The 24,671-nt window shown below is 35.2% G+C and overlaps 2 protein-coding genes across 2 annotated transcripts in view; one reads left to right on the top strand and one right to left on the bottom strand.

Annotated features, from left to right (window-relative positions):
* Positions 1-24,671, bottom strand: part of LOC126964668 (germinal-center associated nuclear protein) — a 357,720-nt gene that overhangs the window by 54,111 nt on the left and 278,938 nt on the right. The gene's annotated exons all lie outside the window — the stretch shown is intronic.
* LOC126964584 (leucine-rich repeat flightless-interacting protein 2) overlaps positions 11,792-24,671 on the top strand; it is a 31,955-nt gene continuing 19,075 nt past the window's right edge. The window contains exons 1-2 of the mRNA XM_050807785.1: positions 11,792-12,079; positions 12,151-12,600. Of these exons, the coding sequence (XP_050663742.1) occupies positions 12,247-12,600 (354 nt within the window). The 5' untranslated portion in view covers positions 11,792-12,079; positions 12,151-12,246. The remainder of the gene's footprint in view (positions 12,080-12,150; positions 12,601-24,671) is intronic.

Below are 24,671 nucleotides of genomic sequence, written 5' to 3'. Positions count from 1 at the left end.
TTTTCTCAAAACATCCGCAAATTGGTCGACGAATGTTCTACGAGGTCTCCCGCCTTGCCCACACGCACTTGCCTTACATATAAGTCATTCTTTCTTCACTAAAACAAAGTGACGCATCGCGAGCGTAAGACGTGGCTGTTTGGACTGTTGTCATGCAGTGCAGCAAGACGGCTCTATCTAAACGTATAAATTACCTAAGATTGGAATTGTAATGAGACTCACTTTTTCTGCGAGTCCCCTTGAGATTCTAATGGTATTATCCCGCTCTATAAATAATGCTTAGTAAATTTGATTGAATGTCATAAATCAGTCGCCATATTAGTTCTTCTCGTAATTTTTATTCTACAAAAAAAATGTTGAACAGCATTGAAAAAGATACGTGGTATTTCCGTTGCCGGACATTCGAGTAGCTATTTATTATTATTACATAAGGTTTCATCACTAACTGCACGTAAACAAACTGTGTCGCAATTCATTGACATAAATGCTGAATAATCGCGTGCATTATGGCTCAAAATGTACACAAACTTTCACTTTATAATGCTGTCACATAGAGTTTTGTTAATACGTATGAGTGTTCCACGGAGGTGACGCCAATATTTCGTCAATAAGAGTCGTTGACATTTCAATTTTGTAGATAATCTCATTAAATAATGGTTATTAATGTTGTAGCCATCTGGTTAATAGAAGGGCTAGCCCGTTCATTAAATTTCGCGTATTAATGAAATGCCTTAAATTCAACTAATCAAATTGTGCTTGCAAAATGCAATTCAGTTCAATGATAAACAGTTATATATATTGATGAATTTGTAATGTGTGGTGAGGTATTACTCGTGATAAAGATTGCTCAGGTCAGTTTGTGTCCATTAAGCCAGCTAAAACCAACTCAGTAGATTATGAAACATTTTTCGATGTCGCCATATTTTGCCAAACTTATCCCACTAGCGCTCCAGTGGTCGAGAAGTGAACTAACTTTGAATCACTTAAGTTAATATTAGTAGCTAGTATTTATCTGATATCCAAACAGTAATATTTTTGTACTTCAATATTTGAATGGGCAACAAGGCCAGTGGGATCGCAGATGGATAGCAGATATAAAAAAACATTAGATCACGTACTTAATTATAAATTTATAAATGTCTTGACTTTTTCTATCCAAGTAGGTTTAGCATTGTGGTTTTTGTAGAACGATTACAGTAAACGTAGCCACAGCGCGGTGTTCGTCTATTTCTTATAAATGCTATTATAGTCGTCTATTTGCTTCAGTTTGTTTAGGCGCGCTGCGCACATTTGTGGCTATTGGATGTTCAAATTCAAATATTTTTATTCAAAATAGGATGTGACATTACTTATTGAAACTCAAAAAACTACCTCCCATTCCAAAATGAATGCCTCAGGCGTGAGAAGAATGGGCGCAACAAACTCAGCGAGCCTTTTTTTTCATCAAAAATATGTTTTACAATTAAAGTAACATTTACAAAGTAACATTGTACAATTGAACTTATTATTTAATAGCCTGAGGGCGGCGCCATTCCCAATCTGTGGTTTTTTAACAATTATTTTGAATAACGTAATACTTTTGTTTTGAACATTTTCTGGGATCCTGTTGTAAAAGCATATACATCGCCCCATAAAAGACTTGCTAATTTGACTTAGCCGAGTAGAAGGCATTATTAATATTATGTTGATGATTATTATTATGTTGAGTAGGGGATTTAGATGCGCTAAAATCCTAGGATCTATTGTGACCCCTGCTTGCGCTAGCGCGCCTACCCTCGACTTCCTATGTCCAAAAAACAAATCAGCTGTGGAAAAATCGAGACTGCTGACTAGGAAACGTGTGCCGGGGTTTAAACTGTATTCTCAAGCCCTTTTACTTTTAAGAAGCGTAGGATGTTCAAAAGGTCCAGGCAGGGCACGTCCTCTTCTTTGAGTGAAGCTGTTTTAAGACACCCCAGCCTGATTCTGGCAATGGCCTCGCATTCCAGAAGGATGTATAGGTATAGGAGCTCCTGTTTCCGCAATTAATCCACTATTGTGTCCATTTTGCGGGCTCCAGAAGGAAGTGTATGGGGTCTTCTGTATTGTTTATATTATTTCATTAGTACAATATATATAAGGTAATATTGGATGATACTGACCTGTCCTTGTACACAATAATAGAAATACAAGTGCTGACCCGGCAAACGATCTTTAGCCATATAAATTAAAAGCCCGCATCCGGTCGTTTTATGAATTGTCATATGTAATGAAATTTCTTGGACTGAATTATTTGTGTTGCGAATATCTATACTAATATATAAAGCTGCAGTGTTTGTTTGTTTGTTTGTTTGAACGCGCTAATCTCTGGTACTACTGGTCCGATTTGAATGATTCTTTCAGTGTTGGGTAGTCCATTTATCGAGGAAGGCTATAGGCTATGTTTTTTCAAAATTAGGGATCCGTAATAAAATTGCTATTTTGTAACACAAGGTGTAAAATCGAAAACCTATTTTTGCGTGCGCTGCAAAAACTATTGACAATAGAACAAAATGATGTACAGGCTATAATATAGGCAATATTTAATTACTTATAAAACTATCGCGTGAATTATACTTTATATGGCAAAACAACGTTTGCCGGGTCAGCTAGTATAGATATAAAAAATATAGCATCCGGGTAAGTAATCACCAACATATTAAAGCAGGGATCAGGATTACATGATCTTTCAGCCACTACCAAAGAATATATCATAGTACAAGTACGGAAGTCTCACTCCGCAAAATCAATGAAAGAAATAGGGGACTCTTGCGGTCATACAACTAGGATGCCGCAATCGCTCGTCGTACCGCTTCGCTGCGGCGTATATTTGAGCGAAGCGAGGTAAACTAAGTCTGTGTGTCAATAACGAAACAAAAACAATAAAAAGAATCTTTTCGAATTTGGAGCCATATTTAAACATGATGAATTAGCGCCTTATTTGGTCACATGAGAAACTTGTGATGATTTGCAAATTAAATAACTAAGAACCTGGCAGTCGAATCACTCTCGATTGATAGCGGTGTTACAATTAAAACTTATTGTGATTTGATCGGTCGGCTTAATTCTTAAATGAATATAAAAAGCGCGTGCTAATTAGAATAATTTGTAAATCATGTTTGTTTTTAGTTATAATAATTGAATCAAGTCGAAATTCAAAATTCGTCAATAACCTAGCAAATTTCGAAAGCTTTCTATGAGATCATTTTTTTTTAAATCGGTTCGGAAAATGCCGAGTAACAATTGAACACAGAAATCATTAATTGGAGTCACCCGGTGGGAGCTCCGCTCAGCTTCACTCAATAAGGTATAATTCAGATCACACAGCGCTATTAACCTCCATTTTTATGTGTTAATTCACGTTATATACCCGTATTGTGTGTATACAGTCAAGTTATAAACTATACGGGCAAAAGTTCATCCAAATTTGTTCAGTTGTACTTGCCGGATTGAGTAACAGCGACTCATTAGTATGAAAGCTAACTCGTTATCATGGTTTTGCAGATTCACAAAAATGAAACAATAATTATCATAAAATACCTACTCTTGATAAATTTACAATGGCAATTGAAATAAGAAGTCATTTATTTCAGAGCAAGTCCATATTACAAAATAAAATTACAAATAAGATATAAATATAAGTGAAGTTTAAAACATAAGATATAAAATATAAAACAAAAGTGTACAATTAAAAGTAATAAAATTACACACGTTCATTTTTGGTTCTCGCTGTGATACGGACAACCAATGCCTGAAGAAATGACTATCCGGGCAGTCACCGATGGTTCGAAGGATATGATTCTGAGCGCCCGCAGACGACTCCAGAACGACTCGATGCGGAGACGCATTATCGCAAAAAAATCGGCAACTCCTGCCTCGGCGAACATGCCCGATGCACTACAGTACGGAGGGATTTTTCATTAATATTCGAAAAGCGTTATTGTACTGTATTCTGAGTTAGCTATATGATTTTCTGTTATATATGTTATATTTCTGTTATAAAGAGAATTGTTAATAGTTTATTAACGAGGTAATCGCTTTAAACATATTGTGTGGCCTTGATGTCGCTGCCTTCATGTTATTTTTTTCTTTCCGTAATCTATTAAGCCCGTCACAGACTTCAGGCTACACACGGTAGCTATTTTATTAGATCTTCTTCACGTAGAAGGAACAACAACAGCAAACGATAGTTCAGTCGCCTCGCCAGTCTTCCTCTTTAGTTTTCCATAGATTTTTTTCCACGAATTCGTTATGTAGACCCGGCTTAATACTTTGCAGTTACTACTAGCTGTTGTGACCGTGACGTAAGCGAGGAATGCCTTGCTTTATTTAAATTAAGTTGATCTTATGTGCTTACTCGAACATAAGATGGAGAATATAATAATAATATGCCTTGCTATTGTTTTTATAGCGCTGAATATTATTACCAATGTCGGACTTTACCGTTTAGAAATAATATACGTGAAGCAAGTCATCCCAAAAATGGTCAATGTAAACTGTTAGGGGCGGCCTTTGTCAAGAGACATACTGAACATAGAGATATATATTATAACAAGCTGACCCAGCAAACGTTGTATTGCCGATATTAAAATCGCGATACAAAAGTAACTGTTGATCGTAGATGGGTGAAAATTTTAAGTTGTATGTATTTTTTAATGCTAACTCATAATGAAACAAATTTAATAAAAATGCCAAAAAAAAAAAAAAGAAAAAACCGACCACCCTTAACATTTAGGGGCATGAAAAATAGATGTTGTCCGATTCTCAGACCTACCCAATATGCACTCAAATTTTCATGAGAATCGGTCAAGCCGTTTCGGAGGAGTTCAAAGTTTAACACCATGACACGAGAATTTTGTATATTAGATTAAGATTTCAGTATAAATGGCTAATATTATATTTATTTTATTTAATGCTAAAAAGAGCTGATTGATAGCGTACCCGGCAGACGTTGTTCTGTACGTTATAATTCATAACATCAATCTTTATTTCGTGATATATGCTCACTGTTGTTATGATGAAATTGTTTTACTGCAGAACTGCCAAACCTTGCGTCAATAAATTCTCTCATAGACAATAGGTGTGTCCATAAAAACAAATATTGGAAATGAAAATAGTTATATCCAAATCGAAATAAAAACTATCCTATCTCCAGAGGCGTGCATACCATATAGGCAATAAGCAGTGCTCGTTAAGAAACTACATAAATATAGCACAAGAGCTACAGTTTCAGTTTAATATGGTTCCGTTATTCGATAACCAAACTTTTATTGAGCACCCACTCATTAAATTTCACCTTGCTCTAGCTGATACTAAATGCCTACTGAAGGCAGTCTTCAGATTCAGTAGGCGTTATTTGATATACACCTAACTTTAATATGTAAACCTCAAAACTTAGTACTCTCGGACTAAAGCGCAACTACGACTAATTAATTACATGTACATTGCCTAACTTGCCAGAAACCAATGCACGCCCCTGCCTATCTCTCAAGTTGGCAGTGTTGTGCAGTTTGTTCTTCCCATGATCCCTATTAAATGGACGTAGTTATGCAGAAAGGACTCAAAACCACACTGGTCAAAATAGAGTTAGAGTTAAGTATGCCATCATACTCCTGAAGGTCGAATCTGTCATCTAGTGCAAACTCTATTTTGAAAAATGTACACGGAAACTGTTTTATTTTGGATATTTATATGGAAGGATATTATTTAGAGCAGACACTTAAAATGCCTATACTCAAAAGTGTCTTGTGTGCGGTTTGGCGTGTGTGGTTTGGGTCCTTTCTGCATAACTACGTCCAAATTCCGTTCATTAGTTAAGGAGTTTATTGGAAACATCAGAACACTGGATTTATATGATATACTAGCTGACCCAGCAAACGTTGTATTGCCATATAAGGTAACAAAAAAAAAATCTTTAATTAAAATTTTTAGAGTATAAAAAATAGATGACGACTGATTCTCAGATTTACCAAATATATCGTAGATACATAACTTATATTATACCACAATTATTGTATTCGATTGCCATCTTGCAACCCTATTGTGGATCTGTGTATGGAATAGAATAATATAAAGATAGCGATACAAAAATAGTTGTTGATCATAGAAGGGCGAAAATTTGAAGTTGTATGTATTTTTAATGCTAAATCATAATAAAATAGAAATAAAAAAATTGTCAAAAAGATAAAAAAATATATTAGGGGGTGGGTCTTATCATCTTATCATTTTGAGGTATGAAAAATAGATGTTGGCCGATTGTCAGATCTATGCGATATGCACACAAAATTTCATACAAATCCATTCAGCCGTCTCGAAAGAGTTTATTAACAAACACCGGGGTCTCGAGATTTTTATATATTAGATAAAAATGTTGACGAGGGTAGCTTTATCTAGACGGTAGGTACTGTTAGCGGCTCAGGAGGAAAATTGTTACAATTAAGTTGGGATGGTATTAGAGTTAGTGACGTCATGACTCTATGATAAACTAGTAATATTATTCAAATTTAACAATTTGTAGAGCGACACTATCTTGTTTTCATAGTCACCGAATTGATAAAGTACGCTTTATTTAAATATTGGTTAAGCTGGCAAGGTTAATGGCACCGTTTTAGTAATTTTATGACGCGATAAAATTATTACGAAATAAACAGCGATCATTGTTGATGTGGTTTGTTCAGGTAGAGAGGGAAAATGAAAATATAATAATAAATGCCACACTTTCATACAAGTTGTGAAGGCATAAAAGGCGTTTATTTTCTCAAAATTGATTCCTTTAGAATTCTTTTTGATGTCATTTCTAATAACAACTAGATACTACTACCGCTTCGGAAACAAATGGCGCTCTGAGAGAGGAGAAGCGGCGCAAGAAACTCTCGCAGCATTCTTTTTTTGCGCTCTTTTCAATAAATTTATACAATATTGTACAGTCATTTCTATCGCTATAAAATAATCACAATCTAGTCCCAGGATGACCGATCATTTAGATATTCAGCAGTGGAGTAATAGGATTTACGACAGAGCCATTTTGAGAGAACAATGGCTGGGACTTTATTATAGAAGTGTATACATTTCACCCTTAAAGTTATTATGTATCTTATGAAGCCTACTAGAATTACTTACATGCAATCCCTTATTTCTAGTGTTATAATAATGAAAATCACTATTAAGAGCAAAAAGTATTATAGTATATTAAGTTATTATGTAGCCCCAAACTAGGCATACTGTTCTATGGATGCAGATATGTATTGAATACAATAATTTACTATACATTTAAACGTAGGTACGTGAACATATATAAACATCCATTTATATTAATAACACACGCCGCTATTTGCATACAATTATATTACTTTGACGACCTATATAGCCGAATGGTTAGTGCCCTTGACTACCTACTAAGCTAGAGGTCCCGGGTTCGATTCCTGGTAGGTGCAATCATTTATATTATGATGAATATGGATGTATGTGTCCGAGTCATGGATGTTTATATTATGTATGTTTAAGTAAGTATACTGTATTAAATATATCGTTTTCTTGTACCCATAGTACAGTTTATGCCTAATTTTGGGTAAAATAATTTGTATAAAAGTGTGTCAATATTATTATTATTATATTATCATGGTGTTGTAACAAGGAGTTCTTATCCGCATATAAGAACTCATTGTTCTATGATTGGCCGTAAAGTTAAAAATATAATATTTAAATAAGTTTATGTAATGCTAAGAAGACAATCGAATAGAGAGAGAAAAGAGAATGAAGTAAAGTAAGAACGGTCGGCCTTCGGCCCAATTTAAAATCTTAATGCATATAAATTACGTGACACGTTGTTTGTCCGCGATGGACTCCTAAACTAATCAACGGATTTTAATGGGGATTACTTCATGGAGTGCAGTTTAGTCCAACTTGAGAGATAGGATAGTTTTTATTTCGATTTGGGACCCATAATTATTTTTATTTCCAATATTTGTATGGATATATTTTCTATGAGAGAATTTATTGACGCACGGTTTGACAGATCTGCTGTGAAACAACATTATAGTTAACAACAGAGAGCAATGACATTTAATACATAATATAGAACGTCATTGACAGGGAGAGTATTTTACAAAATAATTCTTGGTGTTATGAAATATTACTGACATATTCATAAAAAAAACAGTATTTTATTTATTATGCACAGAACAACGTCTGTCGGCTCAGCTAGTATAATATAAGATGTATTAAGTTATAATAAGAATATAGAAGTACCAGAGAACATTAGATTGTTTTATTCTGCAGCGATCCCGCGTGTGAGGGAGGATTCACGCGCTACAGTACCTAACGCAACGTCTTTATTTAGATAAGACTAAATACTAAATCCGGCTAATAAGCTTTCCAATTAGCAGATTATGTTTTAAACAATTTTCATGGAAATTGGAATAATTTAGTAAGTAATCTATCTTTGAAATTTAGACTTATAAGGCTATAACATTGCGAACTTTTCAGAATTAGGTATTCATATATAAGAGATTACAGAAAATTAGGTCGTATTTAGGTTTTTAATAAGGCAGCTTTCTTATGGTATATAAAATAATTTTCCATTGCCATAAGGCGACATATATACAATAAATAAATAATCTAATATTCTCTGGTAATATTATATTTTTATTCTTTCACTTTCTATTTAATATTTGTATGAATATGGAGGCCGACCGTTTTTACTTTACTTCAATCTCAAATCTATTCTGTTTCTTCGATTGTGTTCTTCTTCGCGTCACTTCAATCTATTTAAATTACATTTTCAATCTTAACTGTCAACCGCATAACATTGAGTTCTTATATGCAGGTAAGAACTCCTTGTTACAGTAGCTACCATAAGCATTTCATGCATAGGATGATAATTGAGGCTATAATTTTGACTTGCCTGATTTTCATCTATTTAATACGTTGCCTAAGTCTTTGACAGGTTTGTTTGACAAGGCGTTGGATGAGTGACAAGCAGGTATATCATATTTTATATCATCTCCGGGTTGGTAGTTGAGCCTCGGATTCAACTTGGCCGCCAGTTGTTCCGCCACGGTCTTAGCAGTGATGAGCGTATGCGTGTTAGAAGTGGATCCTTTGAGGACTGCTTCAGCCGCCTGTTGAGTGGCGCCCTTCTGTTCGATGCCGAAACCCTTGCGATGTTAATGAGGGAGGCAAGCCGTCGCGCCAGCTCCAGTTTACCGTCGGAGCCAGCGGGACCTGCACCCGCGACCACTGGCGCCACACCCGCTCCTGGCTTGATTTCCTTGACAATCTTCTTAGCAGCGAGCACAGTCTCAATCTGTTGATCGCCATCTCCCTCCACGTCTTCATCGTCAGAATCTTGCAAACCCAGGGCCGCCTTTTGGTACTTCTTGAGCTTCTGATTCGTCGGATTTGATGCCTTCCCCGCTGAAACCGCTCCTTTGTGAATTATTTGCCGTCTTTCTCCTCTGTTTCCTTGTAGTTCTCCCAGAGATCTCTCAGATCTCCATCTCACGCACAACGTCCCCCGCCTAGCGCCCCTGTTCCGGAGTTAAAAACGTCCATGCGTACCCCTTGTTACCAGCACGACCAGTTCGACCGCATCTATGTACATAGTCCTCGTTATTTTATATGATATACCTGCTTGTATTTTAGAAAAAAAATCCGCGTTAGTAAAAATATCTCCTGATTTTAATTCGATTTAATGGTCATTTTGTCCGAATTCTCGCAGTCCCTCGTTGTAGATCAGCTCCCATCACGGTACATCACGATTCATGACGCTCGACATTGTCTCTAGCGCGCCGCTAAAGGTGTGCCCAGACGGGACAATGCGCTATCAATCGTCGAGGCACGCGCGTTTGGCACCGATACTGCAACAACAATGTCCCGGACACACTGGCTGTCCCATTGTTAAGTGAATCACTGCAAATGAAATACTTGTGAAGTATTTCTGTGAGCGCGTTGCATACCTTATCGAAGAAGCTAAGATTTTGACTGAATGAGTGCAAAGTATTATCCACGAACGCCTAGGGATGAAAATTACCGCGCGCTGCTTCTCCAGAAAGCTTACGGTTGCAGAAAAACAAATGAGACTGAACATTTCTCGAGCTTCGCAGGATCTTGTTGTCACAACAACAGTATCATCAATTATAATCATGGATGAATAATGGCCCCCATTACAATCTAGAAATAAATTACCGTCTGACCTGGAAGAGACTATCATTTCCAACTCTTAAGAAATAAGGGCGAGTCGTTCTGCCGTTAGGAGCATGGGTTTTATATTCTGGGATACAGAGGGTAGACCGTGATCGAATACGATAGAGATAACGTTACTAGATCTTTATATGTAGATAAATTATAAAAGCGCGACCTAGCGACCAGTGATTCCTACCTATTTTCAAGGGTGAAGAAAGGCCGTAGGCCGTAATCGCAGCACTACAGGGATTGTTAGATGTGAAGGATGAAGAAATTTTAAGAAAAGAATTTTAAGTTAAAAAATAAGATTTTCCAATCCAGTGTATGGTGAAGCGACTTTATCAAATAAAATTAGATTTAATAAAAGTTACCGGCAATACCGGTAAAAAAACTACTATCATATTTTTATACTGAAACAACTTTCTAACTTAAAATCTAATCATATAAAAAATAAGTCAATTTCCTTATAATAAAGATCAACAAATTTTGGGTGTGTTTTCAAAACCTATAGAGTAAATCCACCACGCATAAAGTTTCCTCCTTTTTTGCAATTACTTCAATTGTTTGGCAAGAAGGCTAAAATGGCACGGGTAACCACAGTTTACAGATGCAGAAACCATGAAGTGACTTTGTAATACATTCACGTCTTTCTAAAGCCCCGTTTTTACTGCGCGTGCTGAATGCCTGGACAACCGACGTCGTTCGGTTTGAGTAAACGAGCATAAAGGGTGGTTTTAAAGTTAAGTGATCGGTTGTACCAATTCTCGCTTGCTTGTTATATTATGTAATAAAGGGTTTTACTAAGATTTAATGATTATTTTTTATTTATTAATATCGACCGACATGACTATTAATTTATCGGAAAGATGTTTGTTTTGAATATATTTTCATATGTCATTCACAAGAAAATAGCACCTTATTATTAAGGTGTTAAATTAAATAAGATGTAATTTTTTTACCTAGAAACCTACGATTGGCACTTGTTCACAAGATCTTAATACCTAAGAGATAGTACCAAAAAACAAGATATTGTCAATGTAAAATAAAATTAAAAGTGCATATAAACTCTATATAATATTTTAAATAATTTTGTGAAAGAAACATATTTTTCTTACACAAATAAAATTTGAAAAACAAAAAGTCACTCAAACGGTTAGCTCAGTTGGTTAGAGCACCGGCACGGAACGCCGGAGGTCGTGGGTTCGAGTCCCGCATCGTACATAAAATTTTGTTTTACAAATTTTATTTGTATATTAATCCTAGAAGTGAGGGTTATCACATTAAAATACATAACATATTGTTCCTTTTTTTCTTTCTATTATAGTAATACTTTAGTTTACTTTTGCTTTTATTGGGTACAGCGTGCGATAGACAGACGGACAGACAGCACAGTCTTAGTACTAAACTCGTTTGTTACACTAATGGTTCATAAGCCGAAAAAATATGGCAATGCTCTCAAAACATATTTAAGTTGTCGACAATGGTGCTGTTACACTTCCAATACGTCGTTCGGTAGATAGTGGTAATGTGCCATTAGCGGAACCGTTTACGCGTGTCGCGGAGCCCTAGCGTTCCAACTTTGCAGTCCACATTCGAGTTTCGAGTGTCGACAGTTGATCAGTGGCAGCGGGCACGGCGCGTGTCTTGCGACCTCGTCCGGCCCCCGTTTTATTTGTCGTGTATTAAATATTTACAAACAAAGTGATAAGTAACCGTCACTTAAACCACGCTCGGTATCAAGTTGTGTGTCGTCAATGCAACTCAGTTTAGTGATATTAATTAAAATTTTAAAGTGTTAAAAACAGTCTATATACGATACAAAGTTGATTAGATAAGGTGTTGTTTTATCGTTAGTGCAGTGCAAATTGTATTACAGCAGGTTCGTGTCCGTCTTAGATTTTTAATTTGATAAAAATTTATTTTGAAACGCGTGCCTAACAATTCATTTAGCATTTGTTTATAGTTAGACGAGAATGCGAGAACGGCGGACAATTAAGTGTTTACTTTCGCAAAACAAGTGACAATAAGTGACGTCATTCGAAGCAAATGGCTAACGGTTCTAAGATGCCGACCCCAGAGAACACTGACGAAGAAGGTGAAGTGTTCACCGATGCAGACTTCGGTGATACAGATGATGATTTAGATCGTGATGATAATAGAATATCGAATGTTGCAATAAACGAAACTGTCAATACAGCTTTAAATACGAGTAAATCTGATTGGAATGGAACTAGAGACGAAGTTGATGACACTGTTATAGTCCTTAATCAATCCGGGAATAGTGAAATAAATGGTAGCGTGAAGAATGATTTAGATAATAGTTTGGAAACGCTGAGAGATTCCGACGATAGTGAGACCAATACTTCAATAGTTGGCATACTGGGTGGTCAGCAGAATCATGTATGTATAATATCTGTTTGAAACATTTTAAAGAAATACTCACGTATTTTCATAAGGTCGTCTTGATGAAGCTTAATGGGATAAAATAATGACGCAAATTAGTTTATTAAAAATTAATGTGATAATTAATAAATCTATATTTGAATTATAATCAAATTGTGAAATTTCTGTTAATAAAGTAATCAAACATGTCGACATTGTGAAGCTTTAAAGATTAAACGCTACAAATATGCCCTCTAATTAAACCACGTCTTACTATACGAAGGTCTTCACGTGATGCAATTCAGAAAACGGTAAATTTAAAACTTCTATATAATTATTAATCTGGTTCCTGCTATCGGGTCTGTGTATTGCGTGCAATGAGTTATCCGAGGAATTTATCTTATCGCCTTTGACGGATTTGAATGGAAACAAATATATTTTACATGAGTGTTTGTCTGCTATTGATACAATGATTACATATATATTATTACTGGTGTATATTATCCTGACGGATGTCTTTGCCTCTTCGTTTTTTCGTCAATCGCTTTGTGCTAGTCTGTTATGTATACCTGCAATTATATATTATTTTTTCTGTACTCTTTACTTCTTGCTCTATATGTACGTCTTATAAAAATAACAATACCGTTTATAATTTTTGTAGGGATTATAAATCTTTTTTCATATTATTATTAATTCTTTGTAGGATGCTGCACATTCGCTCTTTTTAACCGACATCAAAAAGGAGGAGGTTATCAATTCGATCGGTTTTTTTATGTATGTACACCGATTACTCTGAGATTTATGATGACGATTTACGGAGTTTTTTAGTTTGATGCGAAATCGATGCCATTTGGTCCCATAAAAATTTTACATAGTTTGGCCCAGTAGTTTTCATTTTATGAACATTTATATGAAATTTTTCGTCTACCTGGATGACATAATTGTTTTTTTTGTGTACGGCTTGTTTTGGAGTTTTCATCCAGGTTGATTATATATAATTATTAACTGACACTAAAACGTAAAAAATAAAACTACGTTTAAAAAAACCGACTTCAAAATCTGAAAAGTATCAAATAACTAAAAATTTAATTTAATACACCTCTTATGCAAACCTTTACCTTTAATATTAATAAAATTCTATTATTTGAATGTGCTACATATTGATAGCTTTGAAGTCGGTGCCAAGCCAAGTGTAATAAAGGTACCTACACTTGCCACGCGTGACTTTGAGCTGGATAGCTTCGTCTAGAAAAAAAGTCGTGGCCAGACAACCTAAATAATTACATTACCTGTTTATAATATTATGTTTAGGGCTTGGCACTGACTTAAAACCTATCAATAAGTAGCACATATAAATAATAGTATTTTATTAATATTAAAGGTAAAGGTTTGCATAAGAGGTGTATTAAATTAAATTTTTAGTTATTTGACACCTATGTATTCAGTTTTTGAAGTTGGTTTTTTTAAACATAGTTTTTTTTTTCAATTTTCTTTCGAACGCTCAACACGGTTATAACAAATGCCAAATTTCTTACAACCGTGTTGAGCCTTATAAATGATTTCATCTCTTGGATTCGATGAAAAAGTGTGAGTTCGCTTGTAAATTGTTGTCAAACTGAAAAAGCGATACGGTTTCGTTGATAATTATGCCAGGGTGAACTACTGAAAACTGTCTTAACATGATCTTCGTGTACGGTTTGATCCCGTGGTAATGATTTAAGCAAGGACTTTGAAGTTCCAATTGTGTGTCTTCCACTACCTCTATCACAAAGCAGCTTCATACAATGACAAGAGGCAAAGATAATGTCGATAGCAAAAGTATTTTGACATCTACAACTTCTAGTCACTACCCATTATGTCAAGGTGATTCCGGCAAACGACGTTTACTTTACAAGCCGTATTTGTGTTATTAATATTATGGTCACGATCATTTTGTAATATTAGAATTGCTGTTGCTTCGCGTTCTGAGCCAGTAGTAACTATTTCGCAGAGGTGCAAATGTCAGCGTGCCAGAGCTAAGTTTAAATTAGGACAGTTTGCAACCGCGGTGTTCGGCGTTGATACAGGTGTTTCACAGTGATCTACAGAGATAAATGTCAATATTGTTCGCTAAGGAGAGGTGGTATTTGCGATGTAGTGCAGTGACAAATTATAAGTGTGTCGCGGTTATAACGATTCCGTTTTTAGAATAGATGAATTGTATCAGACGAAGAAAGTAATGCCCTAAAATTATTTATGAATGTTAGTATCAAACGCCAAATCAAAAATTACGTGCAGGAAGTTTGAAACTATAGAAATTTAATAGGACAAAGATTCTGCTTATTTTTTTCAATGTAACAATTTATTAATTCTTTCAATGCTTTAGCTCTGATCAACTCTGCGTAAACATTGCAAGAGCCAGATAAAACATGGACTGCATGAGAAAGAAAGATCCCGAAGATGCTTCCTTACAATCTGCATTAATGTTATTGTATAGTATACAAGATTAAAATAACTATGCAGGGTTTATGTTGACTATAACGCTTGAATAATTATTGCACGGAATTACAAGTTAATATTCATTCACCACACACACACACGTGTCATCTTTATTCTTTTGTCATCTGAGAATGATTTTCCAATGTGTTGGGAACAAAAAACTGTGAGCATCGCTGTCTCGTGACCGTGTGTGCTACTTGCTAGTGCGCATGTGGCGTTATCTGAAAACACTTGTGTGACCGTTGTACGGTGACCTTGACGCCCGATGGATGTGCACGGTTCGTTGGAGATACTCTGTCTGTTGGCCACGCGACTCATTTGTTTGTATGTAAGTAAACACATAATTTCCTTTTAGAACAAAAAAGAAATTTGAAAGTCAATTTTTTTGCTGTCACTACAATGACTTGATAAGCCAATGAAATCGAAGTATTCTATGAAGAAGTGATCGCTATTTTTAATGCTTTTTCATTTACAAATGCTAATAATGTTGTTAATACAATATTAATATATTATTCGATGCTTTAGATTGCATTGTCTTTATTTAAAGATAAACGGTAAAAAATACACATATTGTGTTCTAGTAGTTAAATTTTATGTTAAGTTTCATAATAATAAATAAACGTTAAAGCGTTTGAATAAAACTATTGCGTAAGTATGGAAGAACTTAACTAAGACGTGAGGAAAGAATTGTTATGTTGACTGTACTCGACGAGTGACTAATTCTGAATACAATGACATAATATTTGGATGACGTGTGTAGAAATATTTACTAAGGCCGTCCGCGCTGCGGCTTCGTTTTCGTTCAACGGAACTGGTTCTCAGGCTTATGAATATTTAAAAAAGTAATTTATTTACCCAAATTGGTTTATTTTAAGCGAGATACGATACAAACTTGTGTTCCAGGATACCTAATAATTAAAGGTTGTTTCATTTTTGCAAGATAAATTTTAGCACTTAGGTCATTGAATATATGGGGTTTTATTTTATTCTAACCAATAAATTTTCCATGCAGATTATTTAAATATTTGAGTTTTAAACTACTTTAGATTTTTATACCCAAAATCTTTCTCCATATTATCGAAATTTTCTACCATCCTTTGTGTAAAATATCTCACTAAAACAATTACTATCAAGTTGTTTGCCAAAACTCTCAAGTTCATTTCATTCATTCACTTATTACAGACAACTTGTATCTATAAGTCTTGCTTCTAAGAAGTTTACATCCAAAATGGTTTATAACGTCAAAAAGTACGTTTCGTGATTTTCATTCATTTCATCAAGTCATTCTTTTTACCGCTTGAGAATCAGGGCTAATTGACAGATAGGCTTCTACTAAATATGTGTTTTCGATTTTTCGAAGTCATATTATGCACGTTATTCGACGGTATTACTGTGAAAACGTCATGAGAAACTTTGCATACACCAGCGAAGTTATTTCATATTCAAAGGTTGTGTGTAAAGTTGATCAACTCGTACTGACCTTAGACGGACATGGAAATACCCTGATTTTCAGGCAGATTAGGCGCACATTCGAGTTGCGGTCAATTTTAATCATCATCATCAGCCGGAAGACTTCCACTGCTGGACTAAGGCCTCCCCCAAAGATCTCCACGTCGAGCGGTCCTGCGCTGCCCTCGTCCAACGTATTCCGGCGATCTTGACCAGATCGTCGGTCCATCTTGTGGGAGGCTTACCAACACTGCCTCTTCTGTAATTTTAATAACACAGTTATAATAAAGACCTTTAAACAGTCCGCATAATAAAAGACATTGGCATTCTACAAACCGCGAGAAATTTCTTCCTTCGTACAACCCCTTTGTGGAATCAATTACCGGCTGCAGTTTTCCCGAACCGATAGGACTTAGGAACCTTCAGGCAAAGAGAATGCATATCTTGACCCCTGGTGTTGCGGATGTTCATGAGCGGCTACCTATCACGTGAGCCTATTGCCCTTTTTCCGACTCTTATGCATTATTCTCAATATATTTTTGATAATGTTCTGTATGTACATAAGCATATTGAGGAATTTTCTAGAAACTGTGACATTCATAATTTTAACACGAGGAACAAACATAAACTTGCTATGCCTACTACTCGGTCGGGTCGAGTTAGTAAGTCTTTTGTTGGCGATGTATATGCTTCTACAATCCCAGAAAATGAACAAAACAAATGTGTTACGAAATTTAAAATAATTGTTAAAAAACGTTGGTGTGGGAAAGTTTACTATAGCATAAACGATTTTCTTAATGACACCACGGACTGGGAATGAAGCGAACACCCTCAGGCTCTTTAATTATAAATGTTTATTGTACGATATCACAATGTAATCCATATTTTTATATAAAAAAAGCCCGCTGAGTTTCTTGCGCCCATTCTTCTCAGGTCTGAGGCAGTCTCTTTTGAATGGGTGGTATTTTTTGACGTTCAATAAGTGATTTTGAATCCTATTTTGAATAAAAATATTTGAATTTGAATATGAAAAAAAAAAATTTGAAAAGATTAACAACATTGCCGAGCGACGTAAAACTTACGAATCCGTCTAGATATTGATAGCCACAGCTCGTACCATTGCATTCTTCTTACTGCTAATAAAAAGTCTCTGCCACCGTTACTTCATGATTAGTATGTTAACTGTCCCGTCGGCGGCCGCCAGTTAGATACCTTAAGCGGTTGGTTTCCGCCTCGTTAGCGGCTACCGAGAACCCAAGATAGGCCGCTCACATCGACACTCGTGTAATTATGAAACGCAAAAAACAATGTTGTTTTCTCTGTACAATGCACACTTGATTGGCAGCGCGTTATTTTTTTTCTCTCTAGAGACATATGGCCTTACAAATAAACTTCGTATAAAGTTATAACTGATGATAAGTAAGGAATCCCTTTTTAAGGGTGGTAAAAAAGGGGGGTAAAGTTTGTATAGAAAACTTGTGATAATATATTATACACTAAGGTGTAAATAACGTGCATCTAGGGTAAAGAACACAAGAACAAAGATGTTCCCCTTAATAATAGAGACACTAAGAATATTGCTAATAATGGAAACTTTCTTAGTTTTACTTAGTAAAGTAAGTTTCAATTAAATTGCCTATTTTTAACCTAAAGCTAGATTATATATAAAGTAACAAGAGTTTGGTTTTCATCATAAAAAAAATCATATTAATTATATATAAGGTTCTGTACTCGGTGGTATATCGTTGACAACACTGTCAATACAATGATAATTCTGAAGTTTTGTGAATGACAAGCTGCCTTGCAAATAAACGCGGGAAACGTTATACGTCCGAACAAACCATTCGTAAGCAAAATGTCTATTTGTAAAAATTTTACATATTCTTGGTTTATGCTTAATTATAACTTTATGTCAATTTTATTTGTAAGGCCGTTAATCTCCATATAACAAGGCTTAAATTAACCGCTTTTGAATCGTTATTGAAATGTTTAATTTAAATTACTGATATGTTATGTTCGGAAAAATTTGGAGCTTGTGAGAAGAACATATTATACAAAGAACTCAACAGCCACGGTAGTTTACAATAGCTGTAATGAAATTTATTGAAGTAGGCGTTACTTTGCGGAAATCCATAATTATCCAAATGTTTTGAGTTTTCCTTAGTGCTGCATCCAATATATGAACCATGTTCATAGTTAAAAAGCGTTTTAAATATAAAAAATTTCATAAAAAGTAATAAAGAAAATGCTGTATAAATATGAATTACCATATATATGTGATGCATCAACCTTTAGAACTTGAATTCATTGTTTGTGTAAGGATTTTTGATTTTGATTGTCGTGATTACTGTCATAATGTTCTATAAAATACCTAATAAAGTGTGGTATGTGTGTTTGTCTATCCAACACTGGTTGTGAGTTCCCTCTTAGATTCTCTTCTATATCTGGGTGTATGTAATGTTATTCAAGTATATTTCGGGTGGTAGGAATGCTAAATAAATTCTGTGCTGTAAGTTCGTCAAATAGAAGTGTGGTACGGCCTTAGGTCGGTTTTGCAGAAAGCGTCATAATACGTAATCCGTGTTGAAGTGTACCTACTGTTGTCTCTGTTATTCACAATTACGAAGACAGGGACAAAACACACTTCTTCACGAATAGCGAGTTTAGACCCTTCGCGAATATGGGCCTTAGTTTGTAAATCTTGTCGGTAATAATATTAAAACCATTTTAATCCGTACTACAAAACAATTTACATTTGAAAAACCTATAATCTAAAGCTATAAAGTAAAAAAGGTCCCTTAGTTCGCCGTGCCGATTGGGAAAGGCCTCCTCCAACGATGCTCAAAACAGAAGAGTGGAGACTCTTCTGTTTTGGGCAACTCTTCTCCAGTTGTCAATTTTATTTCGTCTTCCCTCCTTGTGTGCCATCTTCCTCGTTTTCTTTTGCCATCTCTTGGGTACCATTCTGTAAGTCTTTCGCTCCATTTCACCACTTTTTCTCGCATCATGTGCTCTGACCCATCTCCACTTCTGTTGGTTGATTCGTTTGAGTACGTCGGTAAGTTTCGTAATTTTCATTAGGTCAGTGTTTCTTATATTATCCTGCAGTTTATAACCGGCCATACTCCTCTCCATTGATCTCTGTGTTACGGCAAGTTTCTCTCACAATGCTTTTGTTAGGGTCCAAGCAGCCATCTTCTTCAATCTTGTCAGTAACCTAAGTTTAATATTTTTGATCGTCAAACTATTATTACGTATTACTTCGTAGGTTATTATTTTTCTTAAAATATGTGGTAAAGGGTCGCGTCGCATTAAGCGTTCTATTGTCGTGTGAAATTGTGTAATTAATAAGGCACCGCGGTGCCTTATTAATTACATTGCCGTTTAGTTACATTGCCGGGATGAGTCCGCGAGGTAACTCCCCTAGAACTGTGTAATGTTTGATGATTCAAACAGACTGTTACGTGTCCACTTTATATTATCTACGAGTAGGCCGTGACTTTGTCCTAGTAGAATGTATTTCTTTCAATTTGAACATTGTCAATCTATAATAATGTCCTAGCCACTGTTCAGGCATTATCTATAAATAAATTTAAATGTTTTATAAAAAAAATGACTCTGTCGTAAATCTTATTACTCCACTGCTGAATATCTAAATGCTCGGACACCCTGGGACTAGATTGTGATTATTTTATAGCGATAGAAATGACTGTACAATATTGTATATTTTTATTGAAAAGAGTGTAAAAAAAGAATACTGGGAGAGTTTCTTGCGCCGCTTCTTCTCTCTCAGAGCGCCATTTGTTTCCGAAGCGGTAATAGTATCCAGTAGTTATTAGAAATGACATCAAAAGGAATTCTAAAGGAATCAATTTTGAGAAAATAAATGACTTTTATTGAATCATGTTTTATTAACAATTCCATGAATTTTTTTTTGCGTGGAACCCCTTTTGCATTTTCTTTAGATCCAGCCTATTCAGAGACCAGCAGGAGAAAACGGACAAAAAATTATTTGATGAATGATTTCCTCATTTCTTATAGATGCATTGCAACATTACTATAATGCGTTCAATAACAAATTGTAATTCAAAATGTGTTTTATAATGATTTGACATGATTTTTTTTTAGAAAATAAATTCAAAATACATTTTGTTTGTATATTTGTACACACATCTCTATACACATCGACAACTATCTGTTTTTTCAGTAAGGTCTCCTCCAAAATCTCCTACAGACTAGTTTGTGATGAATTATTTTGAATTAGAATTTTTGAATATTAGTTACTTTTAATTTGCTGTCCAATTCAAGTCCGATCTTTATATTATTAATTTTCTCATAAAATATTGTATAATATAAAGGTATGCGTAGACCAAAATTCTGAGCTGCATCTTTCTCTCAAATATCTCAATAGGCAAGTAATTTCACTAGCTGCAGGGTTCTTCAAACCGAAACCCAAATAATTCATGGTCTCTACTGCTTGTCGGTACATAATGACAGAACCACCGAGTACAGAACCTTATATATAATTAATGTTTTTTTCCTTTTATGATGAAAACCTATCATATCTCTTATCATCTAATTATAATCTAGTTTTAGTTAATAACAGGCAATTTAATTTACTTTACTAAGTAAAACGAAGATTGTTTCTATTATAAGCAATATTCTTATTGCCTCCATTATTAAGGGGAGCACCTATGTTCTTGTGTTTTTTGCACTTAATGCACGTTACTTACACTATAGTCTATAATATATTATCACAAGTTTTCTATACAAACTTTAGCCCCCTATTTTACCACCCTTAAAAGGGGATTTCCCAAAATGACTTACACATATTTTTATTATTTAAAACTAATAACCTAAATGTCGATTTTCACGTCTCTAACTTCAAAAACATAGGACTTTAATACAACCTTGGACCCCCCCCCCCTTTCACCCCTTAGGGGGGAGTTTCTCAAATCCATTTCTTAGCTGGCACCTACGTCCAAGAAAGAACCTACCTTCCAAATTCCAAGTTTGTAGGCTTTGTAGTTTCTGAGATTTCGTGATGAGTCAGTTACCGGTGGAAATCTCTTTTATATATATAGATATAGATAATGTGGTCTATTTAATAACGTTAATTCTTATCTGCAGATCTAGCAATATATATAGATAGACGTGGGAATGGTCATCTAATTATAAGTTGTTGGGTTAGGTCGCGGATAGGCTAGCGCTGCCGGATCGACTTGCGCGAGTGTTCGCTACGCGCCCGGTTGATATTTCGTCGTATCTCTTGTGCCTGATTGTAGCGACTCGTGGCGATAAATTTACTCTAAAACTATTTGCTCAAATTTTTCTTCAAATATTTTTAATATTCAAAGTTTAATTAATTTTCATCTGAGTAAAAATTGGATCCAATAAATATAAAAGTAATGAATTACATATAAAAGGAAATTATAATGAGAATGTGGACACTCAGTCCTCAATTGTTGGTGTTGTGATAGCAGTCATAGTTACACAGACGAAGCTGGGAAACAATATATAGCTATCCGTAAGTCTGTTATTTGTTGTATAACTCCTGTGTGTTGGAATAGGGATTAAACTTTGTTATATCAACTAGCCGTTCCCGCCCGCTTCGCTGGACGAATTTTTAAAGGAAGGAACGTTCGAATTTGAAAAATAAGTAGCCATAAACCATCTAGAATAAATTTCGCATCGAATGGTGGTAGTTTCATAGCCTTAAAAAAAGACAATTATCATTATATATATGTATATAGATCAATGTCTTCATAGTTAGCATACAAACGGTACTTTTGATTGGTGATTTTTTTATGTCCTGTACCTAACGTCACTAAGATGGCAGCCTGTCCCCGTTAAAATTAATTTTGAATAAAAAAAGGGACAATTTGTTATGTTTTTAAAGTGATAACCCTCACTTCTCGGATTCATACACAAATAAAATTCATTGAAGCCACAACCTGAGAGTTGAACAAAGCATACAAGATTTTATGACGATACGTCAATCGAACGGTTAGCTGAGTTGGAAGAGCATTCGCACGGAACGCGAGTGGTTCGAGTTCCGCAGCATTCTTATAATTTTAATTACAATTAATTTATCAATAGCTATTTTACGATTAAATCTATTTGTTTATATAGTGACAAATACGGATTGACCCTTGCTACTGACTTATTTACAGAAATTATAGATTACAACCACAGTTGTCATTTAGAAATTCATTTGATCAGACCTCGATCCATTGTAGGACGGCATATTATAAATATTGAGGCGTCATGACTTGTACGGCTATCGACGTGTATAAATACACAATCTCACAAGAGTTATTATATATATAGCCTTTAAGGTCTTCAAACAACTAGGTGAACCAGTGGTCGTAAACGGACAGTCGCCGTCGCGTACTTCGTAATTTAAGACTCTACCAGCTCTTATATGTAAAGTACTATAGATACTACTGAAGTTCCCGCCTTATTCATAATGATATATGTATAATTAGAAATATGAATTAGTTAATAGACAATTATTTAACAAATTGTTAAGATTTGAAAGAGCGACGTCTCAATTAAATTTCCTAATATACGAATATTGGTGTTGAGCAGGTTATCAACTGTAAAGTAGATTCTGTTGATGAAGCCACAACCTGAGAGTTGAACAAGCCATATCAAGATTTATGAATGTGGCGTCACTCGAACGGTTGGCTCAGTGGAAGAGCGCTCGCACGGAATGCGATAGTTCGTGGGTTCGGGTCCCGCATCGTTCATAATTTTTTTTCAACTTTAATTTTAGCAATTAATGCCAAAATTGAGGGTTGTCACTTTATAATATTACACGTTGTTTTCTAAGCGATAATGTCTCTCAGGTGGCTCGAGTTTGACAAATTCAGTACTACTACATCCCCACACTCCACAGAAGCGAAACATGTGGCGAATTGGTTTTAGAATGTGGGTGGCGGTGATCACTTAACATCAGGTGACCCGTACGCTCGTTTGTACCCTTCTTCTATAAAAAAAAACACAGAGTTTTCAAAGTAACTAGTAAAAACTTTACCAGTGGGAGGCTCCCTTGCACTCCTGTGTCCTGCCGGCTAGATTTTGGGTAGGTACCACAACGGTGCCTATTTCTTCCGTGAAACAGTAAAGTGTAAACATTACTGTGTTTCGGTCTGAAGAGCGCCATAGCTAGTGAAGTTACTGGGCAAATGAGACTTAACATATTATGTCTCAAGGTGACGAGCGCAATTGTAATGCCGTTCAAAGTTTTTGGGTTTTTCAAGAAGCCTGAGCGGCATTGTATTGTAATAGGCAGGGCGTATGAATTTCCATCAGCTGAACGTCCTGCTCGTCTCGTCTCTTAATGTCATAAAAAAATTTAGATTTTCAGCCATAATGTAAATAATAATTTATTTTTTATGCGTTTGAGATAAATAATTATATGATTAATTTGAGGTTTTTACCAATACACTATAATACCGTTTTATTTATTTATGTATCTATGCCAAGTCACACAAATTTCTTCATACATATTGCGTAAACATAATATTATGTTGCTTAAAAATGTAAATTTATTAATGTATATAAATATAATATTATTGTATATTGTTAAGTCAATTTTGGTAAAACTTATACAAACCTAATGATAGCAACAGGCATATCAAATAATTTTTCAAGATAATGGTACTAAAACCCTTTTTGCGCGAGTCCGACTCGCGGTTGGCCGGTTTTTAGTCTATTTATAAATCGTATCTGAAGGATAGCTAAGTTTAGTTCTTGATGTAGCAGTCGTTTCAGGGCTTACCACATACAACAATGGCGAGCGAATGGTGTCCCTCCTTTTAAGCTATTGCATAGCTTCTATCGCGAGCCTTGAGCGTGGAATCCAGAAATTCCGTAACGAAAATAACCTAACACTTACTTACTAGATGTATACAGATATTTCGCCACGGTCATTTCAGTTGCTGTGGAACAGCGGTTATCACGTATGCTTTTTGTGCAGAAGGTCCCAGGTTCGAGCCTGGGGTACGTCTTGATTTTTATTTAATTTCTTTATTTTTTTCATCACTTTTTTTTATTTTTTATTATTATGACTAGCATTTTTATTTAGTTTCACCTGTCCCGTTGTCTGTCTGTAATCAAATCTTGCAAGTTAAATTTTACTCACTTCCCGTTTGCCT

This window comes from Leptidea sinapis, chromosome 1 (assembly GCF_905404315.1).
Source record: "Leptidea sinapis chromosome 1, ilLepSina1.1, whole genome shotgun sequence".
NCBI classification, from domain to species: domain Eukaryota; kingdom Metazoa; phylum Arthropoda; class Insecta; order Lepidoptera; family Pieridae; genus Leptidea; species Leptidea sinapis.
Note: the sequence above shows the minus strand (reverse complement) of the source record. Positions and strands in the feature narration are given on the sequence as shown.